At 38.1% G+C, this 17,648-nt stretch overlaps 2 protein-coding genes across 10 annotated transcripts in view; one reads left to right on the forward strand and one right to left on the reverse strand.

Annotated features, from left to right (window-relative positions):
• RUFY2 (RUN and FYVE domain containing 2) overlaps positions 1-1,405 on the forward strand; it is a 55,195-nt gene extending 53,790 nt beyond the window's left edge. Inside the window, exon 17 of one of the 2 annotated variants that reach the window (XM_032841765.1) lies at positions 3-1,405. In XM_032841765.1, the coding sequence (XP_032697656.1) occupies positions 3-146 (144 nt within the window). In that variant the 3' untranslated portion in view covers positions 147-1,405. The remainder of the gene's footprint in view (positions 1-2) is intronic. The other variant, XM_032841756.1, reaches the window with a different exon arrangement.
• Positions 1,406-2,620: 1,215 nt separating this feature from the next.
• HNRNPH3 (heterogeneous nuclear ribonucleoprotein H3) lies at positions 2,621-14,929 on the reverse strand. Of its 8 annotated transcripts, none has more exons than XM_032841835.1 (10): positions 14,844-14,929; positions 9,306-9,440; positions 8,635-8,773; positions 7,930-8,114; positions 7,389-7,475; positions 6,954-7,069; positions 5,353-5,488; positions 4,163-4,258; positions 3,998-4,090; positions 2,621-3,859 (listed from the first exon to the last, which is right to left on the reverse strand). In XM_032841835.1, the coding sequence occupies exons 2-10, from the start codon at positions 9,415-9,417 to the stop codon at positions 3,783-3,785; spliced, it is 1,041 nt and encodes a 346-aa protein (XP_032697726.1). In that variant the 5' UTR covers positions 9,418-9,440; positions 14,844-14,929; the 3' UTR covers positions 2,621-3,782. The 8 variants fall into 8 exon arrangements, with proteins under 8 accessions (XP_032697726.1, XP_032697740.1, XP_032697721.1 ...); XM_032841849.1 differs by lacking the exon at positions 14,844-14,929 and adding an exon at positions 14,434-14,630 and having other exon boundaries at positions 7,975-8,114; XM_032841830.1 differs by lacking the exon at positions 14,844-14,929 and adding an exon at positions 14,453-14,629.
• Positions 14,930-17,648: the final 2,719 nt, after the last annotated feature.

Genomic DNA, 17,648 nt, shown 5'->3' on the forward strand with positions numbered 1-17,648 from the left:
AGCACCACTGTAGAAATTGTGGGGAAATTTTCTGTAATGCTTGCTCTGACAACGAACTGCCTTTGCCTTCTTCACCAAAGCCAGTACGGGTTTGTGATTCCTGTCACGCGCTGCTGATCCAGAGATGCTCATCTAATTTGCCGTAAGACTCCAGACTAAGTCCTTTTGTATGAAAGTACCTACAATGAATGGTTAATGTATGAACCATGTACATGATGTATTTAGCCAGCCCTTCTTAAGCAGCTTTCAGACCGTACTGGTACCAGTTTTATCTTCCACGTATTCAGCACATGGGAATTAGAAGCTGTAGAATAGCTCATTGTTATTCAAAAAGAACATTCAACAGGGCATGCTTTAAATTAACTTTTGTTAATTCCTAATTGATGTAACAGTCATATAACTTATAACACCACTAAAAAAAGGCCAGATAGCAGAGCTAACACACATTTGCCTTATTTTGTAAAGGCCTTCTTAAAAATAGGGGTTCAGATTCTTTTACTCTGCAACTTGTCAAGTCGGTATCTGATGGTGCCTGTAATTTTCTTAATGCACTTTAAAGTTATCACAGTTCTCAGAAAGATCAGACATACATTGAACTATTTGCAAGTATTAATATTCCAGTTCAACAGTCTTTCATTAGCTTGCTAAGGTTTCATCCTTAATAACTTGTCCTTTCTGCCCCACTTCCTTTGCCCATTTTGCATTAGAAGAGGCCAATATTTTATCCTGTAAAAATTTCCTTTTGGTCTTCCTCTAATCAATGTATTTATTGGTATTTTCAGATATAGGTTAAAGAGGTATTTTTTACCTGAACTTTTTCCTTATTTTGAAAGGAAGTTGAACTAGTCTTTTAAATTATTACTTACACATCTTTCCATGTTATACCTGACTCACCGAACTTTAGGGAGGGCTCAACACCTCTTAAGAAGAAAAAAATCCATCCCGGGAAGAAAATGTTTATTAATAGTAAGGGGTTACAGGCTGATTGATTCTCCTCTAAGCATCAAAGGAGAAATCTAAAATAGTTTGCCTTTGATGGAATTTGAGTAATTAAAAATTTTATTCTATTTACATTCCAGTAGCTTTTAGGAAGCATTACAGTGTAGTGATCCACTACTGCAGTTCTGTATAGCGTGAAATATCCACCCTATACTGAGCACCTCCAAGCCAGGATCCTGAGCAGATGAAGATGTGGTCTCAGCCCTGCCATGAAATACATGGTCTGTTTCCAGCATGAAAGAGTCAAACACTAATCCCATTTTACCATTCTTGTAGCACACAAGAATATGTAAAAGGTTACCGTCTCATTAATCCTTTGAATAGCATCACCACTTGGGAGATCCGTTTTCCCCGCTTTGGTGTTAACTTCAGCCATGCACTTTAACTCTGTGAATCTTTCAAACAGGTCAGATAGGAATTTTTGATTACTCCTAGGAGCATTACATTTTTGATTACTCCTAGGAGCATTACATTTAGTAAATTAATCATGCCCCCCACCCACCTAAGATGGGGTTACTTATTCTGTAGGATCCTTTCCTCAGAGTATATATACTTTCACTAGGGCTTAAAATTAATTTTCTAAATTGCCAAAGTATGAAATCAGTATTTTACTTGAGGACTTATTTTCTCCAAATCCCGTTAAGCTTTTGAGGTCTTCAGTTCGAACTGCTGTACAGATTTTTAGGTGGTCTTTCTTGAAAGCCGACAGAAATACTGTCAAGAGAATTATATTCTTGAACTGTTTTGTACTGATGGGATGATTAACATTTTTATGATTGTTAAAAATGAGAATAAGCAACTATGAAGTTTCAAATACTGTGTTTTTTATTACTGTGCTTATTAATACAAATTTTAAAATGTGATTTTGCTTAAATTCCAAAGCTGGGTTTCATTCAACAAATAAACCATGATTTTCAGTCCCCCGTTAAATTCTTTGTTATTCAAAACTCCTGTTTATCACCACTGATTTTGGGCTTTTTGTAGTCAAGCTTTTATGATAGCAATACAATTTGCTTCATTTAGTTTGGGTTCTTATTTAAGAGCCATGTATACTAAATGTTGGATTTTGTTATAAAAACTCAATTTGTATTGTGAACCTACACTTTCTAATCTTCAAGATTTGCCCTCATTGAAAGTATTTATCTTCATGAATTTCACATACCATTCCTTCATCTAGCCAGTACTACCCACAGTAATGCTATCATAGTGCCAAGGAATTGTGACTGTAATTCTTCTACTCTGCAGTGTTTTAAAATGTGAATTTTATAAACCAAATAAAACATATGAAAAATTAGCCCTTCAAAGGGCAACTTGCACTTATAACTTTTTATACCTTTACTACTTAAAGATTTTAATAGAGCAGGTCCTGGGAAATCACATACAATCTTTAAAAAAAAAAAAAAAGGTAAGTGGTATTAGTCTAATATGTAAGTGGGTAACTTAGGAGGGGTACAAACATTAAGATGTATCTCTGCTTTAGCAGATAGCTGTGTTAGCTTAAGTGGAACCTCTTCTTTCTGCAACAGTAGAAATCACTCCTTAGGTGTCACTTTGTCTAATGTTCCCTTAGAATATACAATCAGTAACCGACACAAATCATTCTAGGACAGAGGCCACACTATTATCTCCCACGTTGATATTTATTACATTAATAACATTTCTAGCAAAAACAAGTAACAAGGTCAATAACCGAATTCACATTGACAGGTTTCATTTTGATCCATTAGCCAATTTGGGGGGGAAAAGCCGTACTGATCAAAGGGATTAAAAGTAAAAAGCACCTTTTCTTTGCTACTCATAGTATTTTTTAATACAATGGCTCTAAAACTCCAGAGATCAAATGCAAAATCCAACTTCCAGGACTCTCATTTTAATTAAAACTATCACATGGACTTGTCTCTTACATTTGTTTAATCATTTATACAGTTATTGAGAAACCATATGCTATATTGGGCAGAAAAACTGAAAATACAGCTGTGAGAATTATACTCCACAGTAAATACTTTTGTACTTATACTGGATTCTCATGTCACTGAGAATCTTAACCTAGTCTAAGACATTTTGAGATAACTTACAACTATCAATTTTTTGGAAACATTTTTTGGTACTTCAGTCAAGTGCTGAGTGAATTTACTCTAAAATCTAGGGCTAGAATTTAAACTTCCAACATTCTCATCCCCAGGTTAACACAATTATGAATATTCAGAAATCCAAATACCTCAAGATCTTCAACATTTCATAGCTATGCCTGATAAATGACATTTGAAAAGAATGACTAAAATAGAAATTAGCTGAATTTACACTCCTGAAGCCACCTACACTCATCTTTAGGTTTTTATATTTACAGTATTGTCCAGGAGAAAAAAAAGTTACACTATTTTCCAAACTCTATTCCAGACGTCTGCTTATTAATAAGACTTGTAGTTTATGCAAAGGTGAACCATTGTCCTCTACAATTACACTATACTACTACTTGTAGAGCTAATAGTAAAATACATCAACCCAAATCTTAGGAAAGCAGCACATCCTTAAGAGTAGTATATAAAAAGTATCAACATCAGTGGTTTGAATATAAAAATTTATTTTTAAGTCAAAGTATGCAACAAATAAAACCTACAGAAAACAGATTTTTCCATCACAATCTGTTGCTTTACCAAATAATATTTTGAAAACACATTCCTTCAGTCATTATAAAGTTCTTAAAATACAAAAGAAATTAAATCTGTAAGAAAGTCTAGTAGACCAGACGCTACTGTCAGGACTTTTATGTTGGTGGTTATGCTTTAATACATGCCACGCCATCCACCTCCACTCATGCCCCCTTGCCCATAGTAACCGCCACTGCCTCCACCACCACGGCCTTAAAAAACAAAAACAAAACAAAAAAAACTTGTTAGGAACTGTCAGTACATACTTCATTGATGATAATACATGAACTTAAAAGTGTCTGCACACATGGGGACTAACATATCAAACCACAGTAACCAATGACACTTACCATAACCACCCAAGCCATCAGGAGTACCATATCCTCCACTGTAATTGTTACCCATTCCCATTCTTCCAACAGATCCATAACCTCCCTGATTATCTTTAAAAAGAAAAAAAAAGTGAGATTGACTGCTACATGTGTAACTCTGCTCATTTAAAAAACTTTACCTACCCATTCCATCTCTGCCGTAGCCTCCCATTCCAGAACCTCCCATTCCAGAACCGCCTCCAGGAGTAGAATTCAAGAAGAGTTCAATGTACCGATGTTCTTTAAGACAAAGAGAGTAACAAGGAAGGAATGATGGATCAAAATTTATCAATAAAATGAGAATTAGCTAATATTAACCTGGGCATATATTTACATACTTCCTAGTGCAGTAATAATATGAACGCCAGAGGCTAAAACCTAACCTACCATGTTTCGTTCAAATTGTACAATGCTAAAAACATAAAATGTGGTTGGGGCCTCCATTTCCTTATCTATATAAAAATAGATATTTTTATATAGATAAAATATACAGAATATATTTTTATATATTTATATAAAATATATAAATCTAATATATATAATATACATATTAGATATATTTTCTATATATCTATATTTTTATATAGAAAAAAATAGATTCCTTATTTCGGAACCAGTTACTGTGCTGCTTAAAATACATTGCATGTCCAAAAAGATGAATTCAAATCATGTCATGAAAATAATGTCCATGAAAGATTACTACAAAGTGATTTGTGTGTAGCCAGATTTACGAATCACTGGTCCGGGTAAAATTTAATGGTTTAAAACCAGTTTGATGGCATACAGAAATAACAGCCAACTAATTTGATGGATGGGTTCAAAAGTCCTCTGATTTGCAAATGGCATGGGAACTCAAGCACATGCTAGTAATATACCTATTTTCCCTCTTTAATAACTTAAGCTTGGATAACCTGTCAAGTACTGAGACTGAATTAACTCTTCAAACACCCCACCCCACCCCCCGTCCCCCCCGCCCCAAATGGTCTTAACTTCTTAGAGGCCATGGTTTCAGGTCCCAATAACTACCAAGAGTTACTTACCTACAAACCTTGTAGCATATCACATTTGAGAAATTACAAATTTTTTTTTTAAAGATTTTATTTATTTATTTGACAGAGATCACAAGTAGACACAGAGGCAGGCAGAGAGAGAGAGAGAAGCAGGCTCCCTGCTGAGCAGAGAGCCCGATGCGGGACTCGATCCCAGGACCCTGAGATCATGACCTGAGCCGAAGGCAGCGGCTTAACCCACTGAGCCACCCAGGCGCCCTACAAATGTTATTTTATAAACAAGTTCACACCTAAGAAACTAGATAGCAAGCCAAGAATACTTACGCATGTTATTCTTATCTTTAGACATGGCAGCTACAGCATCTTCATGTGTCACAAATTCTACATCTGCCTCTCCTGTTGCTCTGCCATCAGCTCCAATATCAATATGCACTCGTATTGGATTCAGTGGTGAGAAGAACTAAATAAGAGAAAACACTTATTAAATCGCCACATACCTTAGTTTTCCCTCATCCATTAAAACAAACCTTTTTACTGCCCTGTATTGCAAAGCTAACAAGTCAGCTACGAACATTCTAGGACCATAAACATAGAGGAAAATGCAAAAAAATTATTTCTTTAAAATAAGCTCAGTCGGGGGGTGCCTGGGTGGCTCACTCGATTGAGCGTCTGCCTTCAGCTCAGGGTCCTTGGACGGAGCCCTGCATCAGGCTCCCTGCTCATGAGGTAGCCTGTTTCTCCCTCTGCTTGCTAAATGAAACATAAATAAATATAATCTTTTCTTTTAAGATAGCGAGCACAGGCAGGCAGAGTGACAGGCAGAGGGAGAAGCAGGCTTCCAGTCAAGCAAGAAGCCGGACGTGGGACTAGATCCTAGGACGCTGGGACCACGACCTGAGCCAAAGGCAGCTGCCCAATTGACTAAGCCACCCAGGCATCCTTATAATCTTAAAAATAAATAAATAAATAAATAAAATAAATAAAATAAGCTAAATGAAAGGGGCGGGGAAGCTAAGTGATAATGGGGGAGGAGATCTAACCCAGAGCACAGTTTACTCTAAACAAATGAAAACATCTCATACCCTACCACTGAGAGGGAGAAGAATTAAGTCCTCCGTTCCTACTCCTCCCAAGGAAGTATTTCAGAATTATCGTTTGAAGGATAAATAGGTAACCAGAGACTTAGAAACATGTGCAGAGAATTTAGGTGTTATGATTCAGACCAGTGGAATTTGACAAATTGACACAAATACCCCCAAAATGTATCACTTAGTTGTAAATCACAAGTTATCAGGTTAAAGCAATCCTAACAGGTACCTGGAACTTAGGACCAATGAGTTCCCTGTAAGATCTACAGGTACATTTCTTTTAGAGCCAGGTAAATAGTCCTGGCTTTGCAGGTCCCTAGATCTCTACTGCAACTACTCAATAGGTAAATGAATGGGTGTGACCAGATGTACGCACATGGGCTGAAGTTTGCAGATACTCTAACCAACTTGAAACCAACCAGTTTTAAGTAAGCAGTAGCATCTATTCCCATTATTTTCACAGCTCGTAATTGTAATCATTCTGTAGCTACAAAGCTGAACCAAACAACTAAACCTTTTTCACTTTGTACGTTTTCCACTTTCAAAACTTGATACAAGGGCAACACTCTAAGCTGGTAAATCTTTTCCCTAAATTCTTAACTGGATTTTATGAATCTACTTCCTTGAATCCTAGTTAAGTCAGCATACAATGGACGAAAAAAAAATTAACCAGTACAGGTAAGAGTATGTATATTTTTTCCTATTAAAGGCATCTGACGTAAAACTATAAAGAAAAAAAAACTACAAAGAAAAAGAAGAGAACATTAAGAACACTTCAAGATTAGATACCAGGATAAAAATTAAAAAATTACTGATAAAATTACAAAAATCACTCACATTAGCAATGTCATTTTCAGTTGCACGAAAAGGTAATCCTCTCATATGTACAAAATGACCACCATGAAAACCTGAACTTGCATCACCAGCTCCACCATAGCCATGTCCTCCCATACCTAAGAGAATAAAATTTCCAATTATAATCCATTGATACATGTAGTAAAGCATTTCAACTTACTCATTTCAAACTTACTCCTGATACATACCTTTTCTTATTTATACCTTTTTTCTTTGACCAATTAATCTTAGAAGTTGATATGAACATCAAAATCAAGAATTTACCTTTAAGTATACCTCTATATAAAGCCCCACACAGGTATGCACTGAAATGCTCAATCCGTCAATTTCATAGAAATCACCAATTATCACCACTGTTTTGTAAAACAAATATTTAACATTCACCTAAAAACGAGTATGTCTTTAATATTTGTTTACCTCTTCCATCTCTCATTCTGTCATCAAAGCCATCATTTCCGTAGCCATAGTTATTATAGCCACCATAGTCATCAAAACCTCCATAACCTGTGTAATTTAATGAGAAAATACATGAATACACTTTTAAGAGATAAATTTTATAAACCATTTTATAAGATCATTTTGTGGTAAGTAGTCTGGTTATATTATTATTACAAGTTTACAACTCCCAACTCGGTGCATGTAAAAAAAGCAGCAGTTAGTAACAATCAGTGGAAATAAAAAGAATCCTAGAATATATTTAAGACATCAAAATTAACTTTCATCCTGATGTCAAATAAAAAAAAGCGTCAAAATATGCCAATATCTTAAATTTTACTTTCTGTATAACTTATATAGGTGCCAATATGTGCATCAATCAAGTCCCATAGCTGGCTATTTTCATGAACAGGTTTTAAAACCTAGTAGGTACTGAAATTACTGCCATTTCTGTATTTCTTGACAAAGTGTCAGGAACATTAAGAAAATGACAACAGAACCTTTGTTCATTAGATACACATACCACCATCATATCCATCACCTCCTCGTCGCATTCTGTCATACATACTTCCACGCCCAGCTCCATAATAACCCCCTCTTCCTCCTATCGGTCTATCATATGGTCCCGGTCGCTGGCCCAGCAATCTTCTTGGTGGATCATAAAATCCTTTGATTTCACTCCTGCTACTTCTGAAGATCTCAATATACCTATTTAAAAATGGTTTAAGGTACAGGTTTCAGCATAAATGTATTAGAGTAAGTAAGATATTGGGCAAAAATTCAGTAAGTTTTTCTACATCTAGATACATAACCCAATTTAAATTGCCTAAATACACCATAAATTAACATTTTTATACCTACAAACTTAAATAATTAATATTTAAGTTTTACATAGACAAATTAGTCACTTGAAAACAATTCATGTAATATAAATATATTTTTAGCTTGTTTCCTTTAGTACATGATAGGTGTTTAGAGAAAACAGCTGATTATACAAAAGCATTTATCAACATCCTACAGAGAAATGGAAACAATCTAATTTTAATTTAAGCAAACTATTAGCATTAATTCCCCACCCAAATCTGTAGTTTTCAAGTTAAATTTAGATAATTATCAATTCTTTTAAACTACCCCAGAAAAATGTTATTGTAACCCCCCCATTAAGCAATAGTGACCCACAACCCCCAAAAATAAAAATTTAACACCATCCCAAACTCTCCATCCCCACCTGTGCCCTATTCTTTCCTTGTGTTTCCCCAGAGCATTTTCTGCTATCTCCTTTGAAGCAAACTGCACGAAGGCCTCCCCTGTGCTTCTCCCCTGGTAGTCCATCGTCAATGTTATCCCATTTGGCACGATTTCCAACCCTTTAACCCAAGGACAAATAACCCCATCAAGGGGAACAGTGTTAAAGGCTGAAACATTCCCATCTGAATCAAATATTTAAAACAAGTCTAAACAAAACAAAACAAAAACAAAACAAAAAAGCTTAAGTTTCCCATCACCCCATAATACAAGCGGAAGATTTTTTTTTTCAAATATTATTGGATTACATTTTTTTTTGCAACCAGTCTTTTTAAATTACACACTAAAAGCTCACCTATATTACATTAAAAAAGCTAAATTAAATTTAACTATGCTCCATATGCTAATTCATGGTTCATTTCATCATACATAATTACTCTCAATTAAGTTTACTGCACATTAGTTAGGTTTTACATATTCTACACATTCTGTATTCAGTATTAACTGGAGCATATTTCATAACTCAATATATTAACCAAGATATCATACTCAAAAAGTCCCCAAAACAAATGGGTTTTACAAATTAAAAACTGAGTATTACAATAAAAATACAAAATTAAAATACTACTAAACTTTGACTAATACTAGAGGTACCTTGAAAGAACTGAACTATTTCCTCTTTGCTGCAACCAAATGGCAGTCCACGAAGTCGTACTGTCCCATCACTAGCGTCATTTGGACCATTATGTTTCATAACCCAATCCATCTCAATAACGTTTGATTTAAATGCTATAAAAAATAAACAAGCACATAAAGCAGTCAATCAAAATATACTCTTGCTACAGGTACTGAAGAAACACCACTCAGTGGTGCACAACAGGAAATATAACATATGGCTTGTTGACAATGCCACGGTTCAGTGGCATGACCCCTTCCCACTCCGGGGTAGGCAAAAAGACTGGGAAAAGTAAGTGATACCTGACCCTTCTCTCCAAAAAGTACCCAACTTCAAAGGACCAAATTTTATGTAATGCCCAATCTTAAGAAAATTTACACAATTACAATATCAATCTTCAGATTCTCCCTATTTCCGAACTCTGTCATCTATATCAACTGTAGCTTTTCCCTCATCTAATTTTCATTCGCATTTCTCCAGGTTTTACTTATTATTCATTTGAATTATGTAAATTCTAAAAAAACTTAATCACTCCAAAGCTGCACATTGCACCAATGTCCATTCACAGAAAGAGCCTAAGTCAGAAGTTCAAAGAGTACTTTTTTGAGGATAGAAAAATGGCATTATAAAAAGTCTTTTTAGATGCACTTTTAGTTCTGAACACATCAAATTGTTTTTGAAGGAGGAAAAATTCTCAACTCTGTTTTAACTAAATCTCAACACTCCTCAAAAGCCAGTTTTAAAATGAGTTAATTAGGTGAGTTTTAAAATTGAGGTAAAATTCCACCCAAAAGTGAATGCTTTCCAACAGTATGGGTGTTTTTTGAAGCCACCTATTGGGAAGTTATTGGAGATAGTACATTCAAAACCAGTTCACTCACTGCTTTACATTTAAACACAAATTTTAAAATACGTAATACATTCACATTCAAGAAGTATTTTAGGGTACAGTGCAAAGCCCTCCTAGCCCTCCAGAAAGAACCCATCCACACCCAGTTCCCTTCCCAAAAGACAACAATCCTTTCTTTTAGAATTCCAGAACACTTCAAAAAGGCTAATGCAGAAGTCCTTCAGCTGCAAAAACTTACCAGACCTTACAAATTTCACTAAGCAGCTGTAGGAATCCTACTCACCTGAGTATTTCAAACCTTTCCCTCACCACCTCCTCCCCTGTAAACAAAACAATTTGTTCACTTGATTCCTTTATGCTTCAAGATAATTTCATAACAGTGTTCACTAATATTTGATTTCACACCATCTAATTTTATCGGTCCAACTGTTAGAGGGAGCATCTGCAAAGAGTAAAAATTTTTTTTCCTAGAATACGTGCATTCAAAATAACCTAAGGTTGAAATTTTCTAAATGTGTTTATTAATCAAATACCTCTGCATTTAAATCAACTTTCATACTTGTTTTGCTTTTTAGAAGTCCTGAGAGTCACTCTAGACATAGAAATCCAAAGTGGGACAACTATGATTTTTGTTACCAGACGTTACAACTGATTTTCAGGCACCTAAACAACATACTAATTTTTTTGAGAAAGGGAGAAAGAGAACCTGATTTTGAATCCCTATTCTGCCACTCACTGGCTGATTAAAGCAAACTTAACCTCTATGTTCAGCTCTAAAATACAGCAGTGGTGCCCGTACCTCTCCAGACTGTTTTTAAGACCTAAAATGCTCAGCCTGCAACATGGTAATCAGTCAGTAATAGCCATTGCTACTGGATTTTAAGGGCCCCTCCTGTAAAATTACTGCAACAGACCACAAAACAAATAAATAAATGAACCTTAAAAGGATGGAAAACCATCCTGAGTCTTGAAAGCAAGTAAGGATAGGTACAAGTGGTTTCCAAAGTCAACACAGGCTTAAGGATTCAAGATTCCTTAGGACTTGGGTGGGGCAGGGGGCAATGTTTACTGTAACACGTGTTAGCTAGATAAAAAAATACTGTTCTGGAGTAGTTTCGAAACAAGTAGACCCTCAATCAGTTTGGGAAAGAAGTTGAGATACATTGAAGATCTCTACCATTTTCTTAAAAACAAAACAAAACAAAACAAAACAAAACATACCCCAAACTTAAAAAAAAAAAAAAAGCCAAACAAAAAAATCTTTAAAACAAAACAAAAACTTTCCTATTAAGGATAATTCAAGAATAGAACAGTAAGTGGAGAGGAGATAACATCACATGTTACTTCCTCATGGAAAACATTCAGGAAAACGTTAAGTATTTAGCAAAACCAATCTCATCTGTTGTGAAAAGACCTTAATGTGATACTTTTTATCATTTAGCCCATTTCTTTCTAAAATACAAAGACACTGGGGGAAAAAAACACAAAAAAGGATGGAAATTAACTTTACTAAAACAAAATTTAGCCCTTTCCAAGAAACACTAAGCAAGCAAACTAGTTTTGATTTTTGGATCAGTCCATACCAAAGACACTTATAAACCAAGTATTAAGTCTATATTAAAAAAAAAAAATCACACTATACTGTTAACACAATTTTAAGTTGATGAGAAATTAACCAGATTCAGAAGACAAACTATTTATAGGATGACTCTCCACCCCACATACATTTAAGAGCACAAAATTTAAAGCCACACTAGACTTCTTCAAAACTCAAAATTTGATTCTAGAATTCTACTTCAACATAACCAAGACAAACTCTGAAGGCATACAAAAAGACCATCTGCACTAATACATTAATAAAGCTGTCTCGGAACTACCCAGAGTTTACTAATTACTCAGGATAATCCATCTCAAACTTTCTTTTCAACGTCATGACTATCTCAATTGTTTTAAGACTGCCAAGTGTTAGCACCAATTAAAAACACCAGCAGTTGAACTAGGATAACTGTAGTCAGTTTTGAACAGAACTTTAATTTCCTAAAAGTTATGCTAAGTGAAGAAGCCAATCACAAAAGTACACATATGTAGGATTTTAAATGGGTAAGTTTACGGTATGTGAACTCTATCTCAAAGCTGCTAAGCACCTCTTAACAGATCAAATGAAACATCGAATTCCTTTGTAACACAGAGGCACAGACTATCTTCTGAAGCATAATATGTAGTTAGGGTGTGATGCACCAATAAATAACTTAATAAATGGTACCCCAATGGTCCTAAAAAAATGAAAATGAACTTCAGCATTTGGCAAAAAGTGGTGTTATGTCTAGCTAAAATGAAAAATTTACATAATTTTCTTTTCAGTGTGCTTGCTCCTTAATTTTCAGTAGAAAAAGTAGACACACCACTAATACCTAAAATTAGGTGAAGTCTAAAATTATAAAGGAGTTCTCTTCTAAAAGTTACCATCACCTACTGCAACTCAGCCACTTATTTACCAAAATAAGAACACCAAAAAAAGAACACGATTATTAAAAATATAAAGGCAATCAGCAATCAGATGGATTTCCAGATTCCAGATGATGATGCAGAAGAGGGCAGAAAAAAAGGTTTCTAGGGTAATCCAATTAGGAAAGCGGTTTTATCATGTACTATTTTACAGGAAACTGGGCTTTTCCAAATGCTACCACAAACCAGACCGTCTTAAATACTAGGAAGGTTTTTTTGTTTTTTTAAGGCTGAAAAAATAAGAGTTCCTGTAGGGATTCAGCTATTATTGGAAGCTTATTCTCAGGCTGCCTGTCACTTTGTACCTACTCAAGGAAAATTACAGACCCAGTTCTCTTATGTTCTAAGGACCCAAAATAATCACACAACATGACTGGACTTTCTTTTTGTTAGGTAGGCTTATTTTCTGGGTCAGAATATTACCACAGTCCTATAGTAAATAAAAAAACATGCTTAGCTACCCAAAGTAAAATAAACGCTAACTGTATCTGGTATCTTTTACTTCCACCGCCTCTTTGCACAATATGTAACCTTTGGAGATTTAATATTGGAAAGTCAGTAACTCAACTGCTACACAAATTTATGCCATCGCTGATTGTGTTTTAACAACTGTTTCCCAAAGGTTAAACTCCTAAATTATAACCGAGTATGTGGCAAACTACACAAAACCATTGCTAAACCACCCACCCCCACCCAAAAGTTCAGAAAGCTCTAACACAGTTAACTAGTCCTAAACGACGTATTTGAAATAGGCCCATTTCACATTCCTATTTGATAGGTCACCCGCTTTACTGCTTACAAACAATCACCCATCAAGTGGTTAAGATAAACGTGAGAAGGAAAAAAAAAAAAACAAAACAACCCTTTGGAAAAGGAGTACGTACTCTTTTTCGAAGTTCCAAATCTGGAATATAAGGGCCGGCTAAGCGTCCTTTATTCCTCCCCGGAGACTTTTCGTTTATCTAGCGGCCCTAGAGACCAGAGAGCTAAGGAGAGTACGCCCCTTCCCCCCCTCATCCCCACCTCTCCGTCCGGCAGCCAAGCCTGGCTTTAAAACCTTCGCCGCCGGGCGGCGGAATTACAAAGGAGGCCGTCTGCCTCCTTTGTCCTGGATTTGGGAGTTGAGCGCCTTCGTCGCCATTGGCTTTCCTCCCCCAGCTCCAGCCTCTCTCATCTTGGGAATCTGCGTCAGAAGTCACTCGCAGTCCCGCCAGCCCCGGGAGCCCAGCAGAGACTGCGGAGGAAGGGAGGCCGCGGTGGGCGGCCAGGCCCATCCGGCGCCATTTCCATCCGGAGCGCGCCCGCCAGCCCAGGCCCTCCCCCACCCAAGTGCCCAGCCTTTCCCTGCTCGCTTCGTTCCCCACCCTCATCCCTTCCGGGGTGCTCTGACCTCCCCCCGGCCTTCTAAATCAGTTCTCGGAAGCTGAGGGGCAAAAAGTATTAAGAGAGGGGAAGGGCGGGAAGCCGAGGTGGCCGCGCCACCGTACCCAAAATGGCGGCTGCCAAACCAGCAGGGAAGGAGGGGAAATGCTGGATGACCCCCACTCCGGTCCTCAGTTTCGTTCACTGAATTTCACCCGAGCAAGTCCACCCCACGGCAGGCCGCCCTCCCTGAAGTGGGAGATCGCCTGGGAGGCGCAGTCTGGCCGACTCCGAGAGGCGACCTCCACACTTCCCCCCACCCCACCCCCTCCCAGTCTCTCTTTCGTCCTTCTCCCGACTCCGCTCTCGACACTACCAGCCCAACCTACCCCCTTTTACTTCAGATACCCTGTCGAGCGACAGTAACGCCGACTCCGGTACTCGCGGGGTCGGTCGGGAAGAGGAAGAAGTCGCTCGCCTCGTGTAGCGCTCGCCACAACGGTTCTTCCAACCGTCTCCAGCAGCGGCAACAGCTAAGGGAGCTGCGCAGCAGAGAGACTGGCTTGGGGGGATGGGAGAGAGCGAGCGAGAAGGAGGGGGTGGGGCGAGAGCAACGAAGACTGGCCGGCCCACTCTCGCGAGATAAGAGATCCGATCCCGCGTTGGCGCTACGGCAAGAAATGCGCTTGCGTGCTAATGGATTGTCCAGTTTGTTGGGGAAGGAGTGGAAAATAGTCGAGCTCGTCCAGTTAGAAAAAGACGCGGATAACTGTAAGACTGTTAAATGCTCGGAGCTTAACTTTCTGCCCACTCTGGAAGGATGTGAAGTGGCAGCAATTGTGTGCGTGTGTTGAAGCGGTTTGGAGAAGTTCGATTCTCTGTCCGCACCAAGAACAAATTCCGTAGAGGCCCCACCCTTACCCCAGCTTCACGGGTAGAGAAGGGATGCCACGTGGTTCGGCGGCCAAATGCGAAGGAGGGCTTTTCTTGTCAGGTTTGCGTTATGCAGTAAAAATAAGTGTTTTACCCCTGCGAAGATAAAGTGTCCACCAGACCCCCCTTTTGGCTCTTGGCCTGGGGCTCCTCCTCTGCCCTGACACTAAGGCAACCGGCCTCACCCCACTCCCCACCAGCGGGTCTCCTTCCCTGAGTCCTCTTGATTTCAGATTTCTTCTGATAGTCCCAGGAGAAAGTACTCGCTTTCTCCTTGTGCCTTCCTTTTTCATCTCTCCTCCTGATTTTAATGAAGTATGATTAACATACAGTGTTAGATTAGTTTTAGGCAGACAACATTGATTGGACGATTCTCAGTGCTCATTAAGAAAAGTGTAGTCACCATCTGTTACCATATAACATTATTATTGACTATATTCCCAATTCTGGGCTTTTCATCTCTGTGACTTATTTACTTTATAACCAAGTTTGTACCTCCTAATCCCTTACATCTATTTCACCCATTCCCTCTGCAGCCACCAGTTTGTTCTCCCTACTGAACTCATTTGTTCATTTTTGTTTGTTAGTTTCATCTCTTTATAAGCTCAGTGACAAATCAGGCACTCATGACTGAGGAATTCGGGTTGTTTTCTAAATAGGGCTTTGCATTCTTGACAATTGCATGTACAAGTGACACCTAATACTTTGGGGTTATGCTGGCCTACCACCAGGGTCTTTAGGGACACCTATGACTTTTTTTTAATTAAAAAAAAAATTCAAGCCAAATTTCTGTGGGGAGGATGCAGGGTGGTCCTGGTAAAGAGAACAATGCAAGGTGAAGTGCTAATGTAGGAACCATTATGAAGTGCAAGGGAGGGAAAGAAATGAATTTGAACACAGGGATGTTCCTTGTAGGCTGGAAATGTGGACCAAACTATGTTGCAGGCCTTTAATATCCAGCCAAAGACCTGGTACTTTGTACTACAGATGTTGGGAAGCCCTTGGGGTGAAGTGAGGGGGGTATAAGCGGTGTTAGCAGTGGAGAACCTTGAATAATTTTTTACCCCATGAGATCTCAAATGTGTATGGTGGAGGCAGTTACCTCCACCATACACATGGTTGTATGTCATGACATATGGTTCCATGTCATGGTTTAATTCACCTTCAAATCTGCTTTAGACAAGTGTGGGACAGTAAGAATTGGCTAGGTCATAGTGCCCTATGCTTTTCTTCACCCCACTCCCTCAAAATACTTCTTAGATAAAGGGGGATGGGACAGTATGGTCATCATTACAAGACACAGAAAAACAAAACCTGATAATGTAACATTATGGTCCATATTTATTAAGAGTTTGCTTGTGGGGTGCCTGGGTGGATCAGTGGGTTAAAGCCTCTGCCTTCTGCTCAGGTCATGATCCCAGGGTTCTGGGATGGAGCCCTGTATTGGCTCTCTGCTCAGAGGGGAGACTGTTTCCCCCGCCCCTTTGCTTCCCTCTCTGCCTGCTTGTGATCTCTGTCAAATAAATAAATAAAATCTTAAAAAAAAAAAAACAAAAGAGTTTACTTGAGCTAGTGCTGTGCTCAATCCACTGATTCCTTATAATCCTAAAGGATAATCATTATTATTGTCCCAATTTTACAGTGAGATGCCTGAGTTTGAGAAGTACGAAAACTTATTTAAGGTCACACACCTAGTGGGTGACTCAGTGGGTTAAGCATGTGCCTTTGGCTGAGGTCATGATCCCAGGGTCCTGGGATTGAGTCCTGCAGCCAGTGGGCTTCCTACTCAGTAGGGAGTCTTTCTCTCCCTCTGCCCCTTTCCCCTTCTGCTTGCTCTCTCTCTCTGTCTCTCTCAAATAAGTACATAAAATATTTTTTTTTTTTAAGGGTCACTCACCTAGTGAAGAAGCTAGAATTTGCATCTAAATGGTTTTACTCAAGGGCCTAATGTCTTAAAGCACTCTGGACCTTCTTGGTGTTGCAAGGAACTTAACTATCCATTCAAGAACAAGCATCATTTCAGGCAAATTGAAGTTACTTCCCCTAACAAACATTATCAACTCAGGGGAACTGCAGTTAATGGTTCATTGGCTGGAGACTTTTGAACAGGTCTGAAACTTGATGTTCTGGTATCACTGACACCTTGAGCCCCTCTCCACAGTTAAAAAATTTTGCTATATTAGTAAGAGTCCAGGCTACCACACCTTAGATGGAGTTCTTCCCTGGGTACAAGTTACATCACTATTTTACTCTTTTAGTCTTTCAACCTGATTTAGTAGATGGAATTCTGTAATCCCTTTCACCCCTTGCCTGAATTCAAACAATGTATTTAGTGCCTGATTGAGTTTGGCATTCTTTCCACATAATTTGTATGATTACAGGCCACAATCCTAGAATCATTCTATGTTTTCTTTGCGTTTTGGCCACAATTCCCTAATATCAGGCACTCTGCTGTTTGCCAGTGTGAATGCTTAGGAAGGACTTGAAATTAGTACATTCATTCCTTTGCTTTTTTATTATTACAGCAAGTAAAAAGCTTTGAATTTGAAAAAAAAATGTACACTAATTTTGGGGCAAACCTAGTCTTTTTTTAAAAATGATTTTTGTTTTTATTTATTTGTTTTAAGTAATCTCTATACCCAATGTGGGCTTGAACCCACACCCCAGAGAT

Source organism: Lontra canadensis, unplaced genomic scaffold, assembly GCF_010015895.1.
Source record: "Lontra canadensis isolate GAN:19392208 unplaced genomic scaffold, GSC_riverotter_1.0 scaffold3, whole genome shotgun sequence".
Classification (NCBI taxonomy): Eukaryota; Metazoa; Chordata; class Mammalia; order Carnivora; family Mustelidae; genus Lontra; species Lontra canadensis.

What these genes read in the sequence shown, in the direction of transcription:
- HNRNPH3 (XM_032841835.1), bottom strand. Translation starts at nt 9,417, where the DNA reads ATGGATTGGGTTATGAAACATAATGGTCCAAATGACGCTAGTGATGGG. An exon ending in CAGAATGAGAGATGGAAGAG is followed by an intron (nt 7,070 to 7,388) that starts GTAAACAAATAT and finishes TTATTCTCTTAG; the next exon opens with GTATGGGAGGACATGGCTAT. An exon ending in CTGAAAATGACATTGCTAAT is followed by an intron (nt 5,489 to 6,953) that starts GTGAGTGATTTT and finishes TCTCTTATTTAG; the next exon opens with TTCTTCTCACCACTGAATCC.